The 11462-nt window shown below is 49.2% G+C and overlaps 2 protein-coding genes across 6 annotated transcripts in view; both read left to right on the forward strand.

The window, feature by feature from the left end:
- slc25a11 (solute carrier family 25 member 11) overlaps positions 1-2879 on the forward strand; it is a 7736-nt gene extending 4857 nt beyond the window's left edge. For 2 of the 5 annotated variants that reach the window (XM_024264670.2, XM_024264669.2), the window contains exons 6-9: positions 99-189; positions 429-528; positions 2130-2181; positions 2261-2879. In XM_024264670.2, the coding sequence (XP_024120438.1) occupies positions 99-189; positions 429-528; positions 2130-2181; positions 2261-2416 (399 nt within the window). In that variant the 3' untranslated portion in view covers positions 2417-2879. The remainder of the gene's footprint in view (positions 1-98; positions 190-428; positions 529-2129; positions 2182-2260) is intronic. The other 3 variants (XM_024264672.2, XM_024264671.2, XR_002918399.2) reach the window with 2 other exon arrangements.
- Positions 2880-7144: 4265 nt separating this feature from the next.
- On the forward strand, positions 7145-9799 carry pfn1 (profilin 1). Its single transcript, XM_024264614.2, has 4 exons — positions 7145-7300; positions 7367-7508; positions 8624-8813; positions 9488-9799. Exons 2-4 carry the CDS (start codon positions 7368-7370, stop codon positions 9583-9585), a joined length of 429 nt encoding a protein of 142 aa, XP_024120382.1. The 5' UTR covers positions 7145-7300; position 7367; the 3' UTR covers positions 9586-9799.
- Positions 9800-11462: the final 1663 nt, after the last annotated feature.

The raw sequence follows: 11462 nt of genomic DNA on the forward strand, positions 1-11462 counted from the left end.
GGTCACCACGCTGTGGAGGGTGAGCCTTCATCGCCGTCTGAAAGCCTCTAAGCTCCTCCTCCTCCTCATGCTCCTCCTCATGCTCCTCTGTGTTTCAGGGCTGCATCCCCACCATGGCTCGAGCGGTGGTGGTGAACGCCGCCCAGCTGGCCTCCTACTCACAGTCCAAGCAGGCCCTGCTGGACTCAGGTACACCCCACAGTAACACACCTGCACCCCACAGTAACACACCTGCACCCCACAGTAACACACCTGAACCCCACAGTAACACACCTGCACCCCACAGTAACACACCTGAACCCCACAGTAACACACCTGAACCCCACAGTAACACACCTGAACCCACAGTAGCACACCTGAACCCCACAACAACAACACACTGTAGCCCTGAGCCCAGCCTGGCTGTGACTCCGCCCCCTCGTGTGCAGGTTACTTCGGAGACGACATCCTGTGCCATTTCTGTGCCAGCATGATCAGCGGGCTGGTTACCACGGCAGCATCCATGCCGGTCGACATCGTGAAGACCAGGTGAGGTCAGAAGGTGAAGGTCGGCCTGAAGGCTGGTTTCTACTTCCACGTGATTCGTACTCGCTGGCGTCACATGACCACCGGAGCAGAACGGCTTCAGTCGCATCAGAACGCTGGAATCACGGGCACATCAGCTCCTCTGACTTTAGTGATTAGAGGACGCGACCACGCAGGAAACTGTCCAGAAACAAATGAGCAGGTGAAGGAATCCTGGCCTGAACACAGAGGACACGTCTTCTTCCTCGTATCTTACTGCACTAGAGAATGCAGTTCGTTCCTCTTTAACTGAATTCAGTCTTTGTGTTCCTGCTGCTTGGTGGATGACCTCATCACCTCCTCTGTCTTTCATGTACCTGATGCTGCGAGTGAGCGGCGAGCAAAAATAAACGCAGAACACCATAAATAAACACCCGTCACAGTTATAGCGGAGAGTCACAATCACACCCAGAAAACATTACTGTGAACGAGACGCCTGATTGGACGGGACGCCAGCGATCACGAATCACCTGGAAGTAGAAACCTTTAAGGTCAAGAGGGAACATGCCCCTCCCTCCTGTTACTCCACAACAAAGATGGCCGCTCTCTGAGGAGTGACGGCGCCACTCCTCTGGTCTGGATCTGAAGGACGGTCTGGACCAGAACCTTTAGAATCAGGTGTTCTGGTTCTGAAGCCGATCCTCTAACTCAGAGGTCAAAGAGCCATTTGGGTTGTTTTCTACTGATCCAAACCTAGAAGGAGCCGCGTGAACTTACTTTAGGAAATTTGTGTTCATGACCCTCTTTGTTTTTAATAATGTGAATCATGACGTATTTATGGAACAAACAGGCAAAAAATATCAAAGAAACCAGCATCTGTCAAAATGTGACTTTTTTAACGTTTTCACCTTTTACCTTAGTAGATTCCAAATGAGAGAGAATGTTAACTCGTCACTGAACTCCAAATTAGCTTGAAATTCCTCAGTAAACCAAATGAGTTAAAAACGTTAGCATGCTGCTAAAATACAAGATAAACTCTCATTTTTTTGAAAATTACTTATTTTCTTAAAGCCAGAGAGCCGCCATGGAGGGATAAAAGAGCCACAGTTGGCTCTGGAGCCGCAGGTTGGAGACCTCTGCTCTGACTCCTCCCCCTTTGGTCTGGTTCTGGATCATTAGGCGATCCAGAAGAGTTGAAAGCCTTTTTTCCTCATAGAACCTTCAGAAATAGGTTTTTTGGTTCTGGTTCTGAAGTCAATCCACTAAACCTCTGGTCTGGTTCTGGTTCTGAACCTGATCCACTAAACCTCTGGTCTGGTTCTGGTTCTGAAGCCGGTCCTCTAAACCTCTGCTCTGGTTCTGGTTCTGAACCCGATCCTTTAAACCTCTGTTCTGGTTCTGAACCTGATCCACTAATTCTCTGCTCTGGTTCTGGTTCTGAAGCCGGTCCTCTAAACCTCTGCTCTGGTTCTGGTTCTGAACCTGATCCACTAAACCTCTGCTCTGGTTCTGGTTCTGAACCCGATCCTTTAAACCTCTGTTCTGGTTCTGGTTCTGAACCTGATCCACTAATTCTCTGCTCTGGTTCTGGTTCTGAACCCGATCCTCTAACTCCTCCTCTCCAGGATCCAGAACATGAGGATGATCGACGGGAAGCCGGAGTACAAGAACGGTTTGGTGAGTTTCTGCGTCTGAGGGTTCTGAAAAGGACCAATCAGAGAGCCCCGCCTCACCCTCTGTGGCTCCTCCCCCTCAGGAGGTGCTGGTGCGCGTGGTGGGGAAGGAGGGCTTCTTCTCGCTGTGGAAGGGCTTCACGCCGTACTACGCCCGGCTGGGCCCGCACACCGTGCTCACCTTCATCTTCCTGGAGCAGATGAACCGCCTCTACAAGACCTACGTGCTGGACCGCTAGCACGTGCACGCACGCGCCCGGACCGTGCACGCGCTCAGGCGCGCGCTCGAGGGGCGGGTCTGGGAGCAGAGTTCCAGGAGGGGTCCTGCAGACCCCTCCTGGAACTCTGAGGGGGGGTCAATGACATCAGTGTTACCGCAGGGACGCACACGTGCACACTCATATGCACGCTCACGTGCACACTCATGGATTCAGTTCTTTTTGTAAGGAAGAATGTAAAAGAGTCTTATTGTGAAACTGTGACTCCGCCCCGACAGCGTCTCCTGTGGTTACCACGGTAACGGGGGCTCACAGCCCCTCTGACCCCCTTGTTTGTCCAGCAGGGGGCAGTCTCTGCTCTCAGTGTAGGCTCTGGGGGGGTTCTTCAGACACCTGTAAATAAAGGTCTTCAGAACCAGCAGAACTTCTCTGATCCACTTAGACCCAAATGAACCAGAATAAACTTTATTCTTCCAGAACTTCACACCAGAGTCTGAATGTTCTTCACAAAAACTCGTCAGAGGATCACAGCAATGATTCAGACACAGAGGGGGAGTGGTCTAGAGTGTGAGGCCCCTCCCACCTGAGTTTCTCTGAGCTGCAGCTGGTTTGTAACCAGCAGGGGGCGCCGGTCGTCCTGCCTGTCTGCTACAGCGGCTGCAGGTCTTCAAACAGGACCTGGGGGACCAGAACCAGGAGTTGGAAGGAACCCGTTAGGATTGCAGGAAGAACAAAGAGCTGAGAGGAAGATCCACCTGTGAACCCCCCTCCCATAAAAGTGGTTTGTTCCTGCTCCAATCAACTCAATTCAGTCGTCATGCTGGAACCAGACGTTTCTATGGCAACCATCCTCACCAATCAGGAGTGAGCTAACTGGAAGGCCACGCCCACCACTTGAAAGCAGGCCTCACAAAATCTGTCAAAGGTTCTGAATGTTGGATGTGGGGAGCAGCAGGCTCCACCCACTTTTACTGAGGCATCTGATTGGTCAGTTTATAACTTCAAAAACTTGAACTAAAGAAAAAAATAACATAATTCAGAATATCTACAAGATGTTGAAAGTATCAGATCCAGAAGGTCCATAGATGACTGAGGAACAGCAACTTATTTCTACAGAGAAGACTATGGGGTTCTGGCTTCTTGGAGCCACTTCCTGTTTGCAGTGCCAGAGGGGAGGAGCCACTCAGTCCAGTTCTCATTTACAGTCAGACAGTCATCATGTTTGCAGATGAAGTTTCAGGTCCGATGATCACTACTGCTGATGAAGAGGGCTCATCCTCTTCCTCATGGGGTCCAGAGCGGTATGAAGGTGGGCGTGGCCTCTTCATGAAGCTGCAGCTTCCTCCTGCTCGTGTCAGAAACTGCTCAAGCCTCTGAACAGGAAGCTGCTGGGACAGGAAGTGGGCGTGGCCTGCAGAGAAGTCTGCTTTGTTTTTGCATAAAAGTGTAAAAACGGAAGAATTCAGAAGTAAAGTGTTCAGAGAATTGTGTGTCAGCTGTGTTAGCGAACACCACTTCCTCTTTGTCTCATGTCGGGGCTTCAGATTGACTCAGATGTGAGAGAGTGTGAGGAAGTTTGTGTGTTTGTGTGTGTTTGTGTGTGTTGGTGTGTGTTTGTGTGTGTTTGTGGGTGTGTGTGTGTGTTTGTGTTTGGTCTTTGTCCTTCTGCTGAGCAGACAGATCAGAGCTGAAGGTCTCTTGAGATTTTACTGATACAACACGAAGTTGTGACACAAAATCAATAATCACACAAATCATGTTTGTAATTTACACTAAACTTCATTTATTTTGGTTAAGTTTCTACTATTTTCGTTAGATCAGACATAAAAGGAGGAGGATTATCATCGTTACTGTCAGGTGTGAGTGCTTGTCTAAAGGGGGCGGGGCCTGTCATACACTCAGATGTTACAAACTTACCTGTTGGTTCCAACAACCTTCACATACAAGCTTGTCAACATGTACACGACACAGTTACACACGTCTGCATATGAACCCACGGAGTGAGCTGACACCTGAGCTCAGGTAGACGTCTGTGTTCTGCTCAGGTGGATGATGGGATGTGAAAGGAGTGCAGGTGTGTCAGTCTTAGCAAACACCAGCGCACACCGGCGCTCCCAGAGAGCTGAATATAGACCACAATGCATTGGAACATTTGAATGTGAAAAATGTGTTTTTACTCTGAACCAGAGGTCGGCGACCTCTAACAGTAAAGAGCCATTTGGGCGTTTTCGACTGATCTGAACCTAGAAGGAGCCGTATCTTTACCTGTTACCCTCAGCAGGGCCAAGTTAGAGAAATATCTAGCTCGTTACTCAATTACTAGCTGAACTCCAAATTAGCATAAAATTCCCTAGTAAATTAAATCAGCCAAAATGTTAGCATGTTGCTAAAAGAAAAGCTAAACTCTAAATTAGCCTAAAAACTCAAGTAGATCACAAATTAGCCCAATATGTTAGCATATATTGCTAAAATATTAGCTAAACTCCAAATCAGAATTAAAAAGTAATTAGAGGCCAAATTAGCCTTTACAAAAAGCTAGCTTATTGCTTAATTACTAGCTGAACTCCAAAATAACCTAAAATTCCTCAGCAATTCCTCAAAATGTTAGCATGTGGCTAAAATAGAAGCTAAGTTCTGAATTATCCCAGACACTTCAGTAGTTACCAAATTAGCTAAAACATCAGCATTTTGCTAAAATATTGGCTAAACGCCAAATTAGCATAAAATTCCTCAGAAAACAAATTAGTCGAAAAACGTTAGCCTGCTGCTAAAATAGAAGCTAAACTCTAAATTAGCCTAAAATCCCCAGTAGACAACAAACTAGAAAAAATGTTAGCATGTTGCTGAAATAGAACTCTAAATCTTTATTTTATTTTCTTCAGCCAGAGAGCCTCCATGGACAGATAAAAGAGCCACATGTGCTCCGCAGGTTGGAGACCTCTGCTCTAAACCATCCATGTTTTCATCTTTGGAACCGAGCGGATTCATGACTCTTCATAACACTGATGGTTTTTAGGTTTGGGAAGTCGATGATGTCATCGGAACATAAAGTCGTGTTAGCGTGGCGTCTGACAGGCTTTTTTATCGAGGTCGCTGGTTAGTTAGCAATTAGCCTGTGTCAGTCTCTGAGGGGTCGAAGGTCACACGCTCCCCTCCCAGGTGAGCTTTGTTCTTACCTGTCTGGATGAGGATGCCTATCTGTAGAACTCATCCAGGTATTTGTGCTCCAGGTGTGGTTTTCTGGAGTTCTTACTGCCGCAGCATGTTCTGATGCTGCACTGATATGCAGGTCGCAACCGGCTCAGGCATGTGTGTGTGTGTGTGTGTGTGTGCGTCGGTGTGTGTGTGTGTGGGGGTGTCGGGGTGTGTGTGTGTGGGGGTGTGCGTGTGTGTGTGTGTACGTCGGTGTGTGTGTTTCTGTGTCGGGGTGTGTGTGTGTGTGTGTGTGGGTGGGTGTGTGTTTCTGTGTCGGGGTGTGTGTGTGTGTGTGCGCGTGTGTTTCTGCACACATCGATAATGAACGAGCGTTTCAGTATTTAGATGTTCGTTTCTCTGATTTGATTCTTAGAACCCGAAGGACAAGTTGAATAACGTCTGCATAAATTACCGCCCCTGTAGGCGGAGCCTGTGCAATGTTTTCCATTAGCCCGCCCACTACATAACTTAAAACAATTCTTAAGACATTTCCCATCAATCGTTTAACTCCTCCCACCAATAATTTTATTTTACCCATGTGGGGGAGGGGCTGCTACTCATAAGGTCACCCCTCCCCCCCCCATCCTTAAGCTGCTTTCATCTCAGTCCCACAATGCACTGCTGCTGCCTTATAGGGTAGGCGTGTGGACTCTGAGGTTTGGGTGGGCGGGGTCGAGATCTTTTCAGAGAAAGACTTCAACATCTGAACATCTGCAGGCCCTGAAGGTTCAGGAGAACCAGGTCCAGGAAAAACCTCACCCTACAAAACCTCCAGAAACACCCAAAGACCAAACAGCACACACTCACTCTTTCTGTCTGTCAGCGTTTCCACGGCAACAGGAACCGTTATAGAGGCATGAAGTGAAACGGGTCAGGAGGAAGTGGTTTCTGTGCAGAAAGAAAGGTTTCTCTGCAGCTTCCTGCTCACGGCTGAACCAGGCGCTCATGAGAAACTCGAGAGTTACAGGCCTGATCCAGAGGATCCACGTCTAATCCTGATCCAAACATGATCCACGTCCAATTCTGAGACCTGAATATGATCAATGTCCAATCCTGATCCGGATCTGAAGATGATCCACGTCTATTTATGATCAGATCCAAAAATGATTTATCTCATCATCTGATGATGAAGATGATGATGGTTCTTCTGTCCACCATCATCAGGTCTGGAGGTCCGGACAGTCCTCGTCCTGCTCTCTCAGAGGGGATGATGGGAGCAGGAACCCGGGCTTGGACCTTCAGAGACTCATCATGATACGGGTCAGCTCCTGACCATGTGACCTGTTCTCCTCCTGAACCTGGGCTCCTCCTTAGAGGCTCTCACCTGTGTGCTTGATGAACATGTGCCCCTGCAGGGATCAGCTGATCCCATTGGAGCGTCAGAAGAGAGGCTGTGACTCGTCAGAACTTTCTGGAAGTTTGGTTCTGTTCATGAAGATCAACTTTCAATCACCCAGAGGGAACCGTCTCAGCCTGGACCGGTTCTCGGGGTTCTGGTTCTTCCTGGTTGTCACTTCCCAGGTGAGAGAGAGGGCGAGCGAGGCAGAGTGTCAGAGAGAGAGAGTCAGCGAGAGAGAGGGCGAGCGAGCAGAGCAGGAAGCAGCCTGCTGACGGGGAGTGGTCCGGCGTATAAAAGCGGCACATCTTCCCTGAGTTCTGCACTTGTTTCTGCCTCACTTCTTCCTCAGTCCTCAGACTCTACCTGCACAGGTAAGCTGGCCTCTCTCACGCACACACATGCAGAGGGACGGGTTCTGACCCATCTGTGTTTGTCAGGATGTCGTGGCAGCAGTACATCGATACCCTGAAGGCCCCCGATCATAACAATCAGGTCCCCGTGGCAGAGGCCGCCATCTGCGGCATCGCACCCGGGAGCGAGGGCATCTGGGCCTCCACACCCGGACTGGCCTCCATCTCGGTAAGCACGCTCTGACACTCCGCAACGCTACTTCCTCTTTGAGGCGTCTGCTTCCTGTCCGCATCACTCCTGCAGACAACGGGTGACTTCACCTGGTCAGCCGGCTCCCCATTGGCCAGTTCTGGTCCTCTTTGACGGGTTGGGTCTGGGTTGGGTCTGCGAGGTTCTAGCAGCTGTTCTTCCTCTGAGGTTTTGGGCATGTTCCCCGCAGCAGTTCCCGCTCTGTGTCTGCATCTGGGCGGGGCCACATCAGCTGCTTTTGGGCGCTTTACCTGCAGAGAAGCAGGACACCTTGTTCATCTGCTGACTGTCCTCTTTGGGGTTCAAACGCTGTCTCCTGGGGTGGACGCTCACACCGTCGTGCACCAACTTCCTGTTCCTCTTTGACAGAATCTCTGATGTGTGGCGGTAACAGTGAGCGGGACTCTGGTGGTTGCTCTCCACCTGTGAGTGGACGAGGCCTCAGAGGGGCAGGGAGGGGTTCTGGCGGCGGCGGCGTTGCTTCACACGTGTCTGCGCCTCATGGAGCCTGCAGGAATCGAACCTGCGGTCAGACTCTGCAGAGCGTTTCCGGCAGCTTCAGTCTGAAGTAGCAGGCGCGGTGAGCGCTGCCTTATAAGGAGATGTCAAAAAAGCCTGAATACAGGAAGTTGGTTGATCACTTCTTGTTTCTTCATACTGATGGGGGGAGGAGCTGTGCTGCAGCGGACCGCCAGCAGCCTCAGACCTCTGCTTTCTTCACACATTTCACATGAAAACTGCTGAGCTCCCTGCAGACGCTGACTGTGGGGGTGAAGAAAGCAGCCGCCCCCCAGGAATGTGGCTGGTTGATGATCTTCAGGTGGGGGTCGTGTCAGAGCTTGTGCTCGCCTTCACGGCCGTTGTGTCCCGGCTTGTCGTCCTCACATTCTTGTCTCCTGCAGCTTTCACAAATGTTATGTAGAAACCAGCAGAACGGTTCTCCCAACCAGAACTTCAGCTGTCAACACCACGGTGTCTGACAGCAGGTTCTGGTTCTCCGGGTCTTCTCTCTGAATGTGGATCTTTGTTGTGTGTGGTTCGGAGAAACCGGGAGAGCAGAGCGTCTTCCTAACTTCTGTGTGTTTGTCTATCAGGTGGATGAGATCAAGAAGCTGGCAGGCAGACGAGACACATTTGCCCAAAATGGTGTGCACATCGCTGGACAGAGGTGCCGGCTGATCCGGGACCAGATGGACATGGAATCAGTCTACACTCTGGACCTGAAGACGGCCGCTGACGCCAATGGAGATACCTTCGGGGTGTGCGTGGGCAGGAGCCTACAAGGTGAGATGAAAAAACTGACCCTCAGATCGTGTACCTGACCCTCAGACTGTGTACCTGACCATCAGACTGTGTACCTGACCCTCAGGCTGTGTACCTGAACCTCAGGCTGTGTACCTGAACCTCAGATTGTGTACCTGACCCTCAGATTGTGTACCTGACCCTCAGATTGTGTACCTGACCCTCAGACTGTGTACCTGAACCTCAGACTGTGTACCTGACCCTCAGACTGTGTACCTGAACCTCAGATTGTGTACCTGGCCCTCAGGCTGTGTACCTGAACCTCAGACTGTGTACCTGACCCTCAGATTGTGTACCTGACCCTCAGACTGTGTACCTGACCCTCAGATTGTGTACCTGACCCTCAGACTGTGTACCTGACCCTCAGATTGTGTACCTGACCCTCAGACTGTGTACCTGACCCTCAGGCTGTGTACCTGACCCTCAGATTGTGTACCTGACCCTCAGGCTGTGTACCTGACCCTCAGGCTGTGTACCTGACCCTCAGACTGTGTACCTGACCCTCAGACTGTGTACCTGACCCTCAGACTGTGTACCTGAACCTCAGATTGTGTACCTGACCCTCAGGCTGTGTATCTGACCCTCAGACTGTGTACCTGACCCTCAGATCGTGTACCTGAACCTCAGATTGACCCCCTCCCTGTTTCTGTCTCCAGCCATAGTCATAGCTAAGGGCACAAAGGAAGCCAGCGGAGGTCAGCTGTCCAGCAAAGTCTTCACTGTCGTCGACTACCTCAGGAAGTCAAAGTTTTAGCCAGCACCCCCACCAGCAGCTGAACCGGGACCCCCATTCCCGATCTTCAGTAGTCTTTTTTCAATCCTTCTCACATTCCCCCCATTGGCGGACAAAGCCTAGGGTCCGCCGGACAGGGCAAGCGGTGTAGCGTCCTGGTCTGCACGAAGGTCCAATCCCAGTTCTGTGGACTCCACCCACACCTGAACCAAATAAAGATAAACCTGTTGAAAGTCTCCGCCTCTATTTATTACCGCTCTGTCCGGATCACCTTAACCCGTTTCTGAATCCAGGAAATTGAGTTTACTTTGAACATTTTCAGAGGTTCTGAACCGACACAAAACATTTTACCAAACTGAACCTTTTACTAACCCATTCAATGAGCCCCGCCCACTTAGACTATTTAAAGACAGACGGGGTGGAGCTTTGGGTTCAGATTAGTCCCATCCTGTCCATGAAAAGATGCAGGTTCTTCTTCCTGCAGGGGTCACCACACTAACCCCGCCTACCAGTCACAGGCCGACCCAGTTCCACTCCACCGCAGTCACCTGAGCCGGCACAAGCCAAACCTGCAGGACGCCCCCATGTGGCTGCAGGCACTCACTGCACCTTATGGACGCAGGAAGCTTCCGTTCCAAGAACCAACCGGGTCTGACCCAACTTCGGTTCAGAGGAAACTAGGCGCAGTATAGTGGTGTAATAAAATACTACAGTAAAAAAGGGAGATTTAAGTACAGTGGATGGTAGTACAGTTAAGAAGACAGTCCTACAGTAGAGACATCAATAAAATCTTTCTATGTTCATTTGTAAATAAAAAACACTTTTCAAGACTCGCAACTCAACGAGCTTCAGTGATAAACAAGAAGACAAAGTACAGCAGACGGTACTACAGTACACCAGACAGTACCAGAGTACAGCAGACGGTACTACAGTACACCAGACAGTACCAGAGTACAGCAGACGGTACTACAGTACAGCAGACAGTACTACAGTACAGCAGACGGTACTACAGTACACCAGACAGTACTACGGTACAGCAGACATTACTATAGTACAGCAGACAGTACTACAGTACACCAGACAGTACTAGAGTACAGCAGACAGTACTAGAGTACAGCAGACAGTACTACAGTACAGCAGACGGTACTACAGTACAGCAGACATTACTAGAGTACAGCAGACAGTACTACAGTACACCAGACTGTACTAGAGTACACCAGACAGTACTACAGTACAGCAGACAGTACTGTAGTACACCAGACTGAATGTAATTCAGGAAAGACTTCTAAAGCTTGAGCTTTCTCTAAATGCAAACAAGATCAAATTAATGGTCGAACACACAGTTGTTACTCTTCAGGGGACACAAATACATCTTTTAAATACCTTGGCATCTTAATAAACGACAATCTTAAATTCAAGGGACAAATTGAGAAAATTGGCATAGAAATTAAGATAGAAAATAGTTTTTTGTTTCAGAAACAGGTTATGTTTTTCTTTTAATAAGGAAGAAACTAGTTGATTTCACTTTTTTAAATCAATTTTAGACTATGGAGATCTTATTTACATGAACTCCCCCTAATCAAGTGTTGAAACGTCTCTATATCACTCTTCTGTACGATTCATCATAAGCCTCTCACTCAGCACTGTGAACGTCATACACGTGTGTACTGGTCAGCACTAAAACACACACTGGTACATGTTAATATATAAAGGTATTATGCATTTGCTCCATTTATATCTCTGTAATTACACCAAACCAAGAGAAACTGGACAGTATTTATTAGGATCACAAGAACAACTGACAGTACCAAGTATTCAGACAGAAGCTGGGGAAGTGGACTTATAGTACAGCAGACAGTACTACAGTACAGCAGACAGTACTACAGTACAGGTGACAG

Source organism: Oryzias melastigma, linkage group LG18 (genome assembly GCF_002922805.2).
Source record: "Oryzias melastigma strain HK-1 linkage group LG18, ASM292280v2, whole genome shotgun sequence".
NCBI lineage: Eukaryota > Metazoa > Chordata > Actinopteri > Beloniformes > Adrianichthyidae > Oryzias > Oryzias melastigma.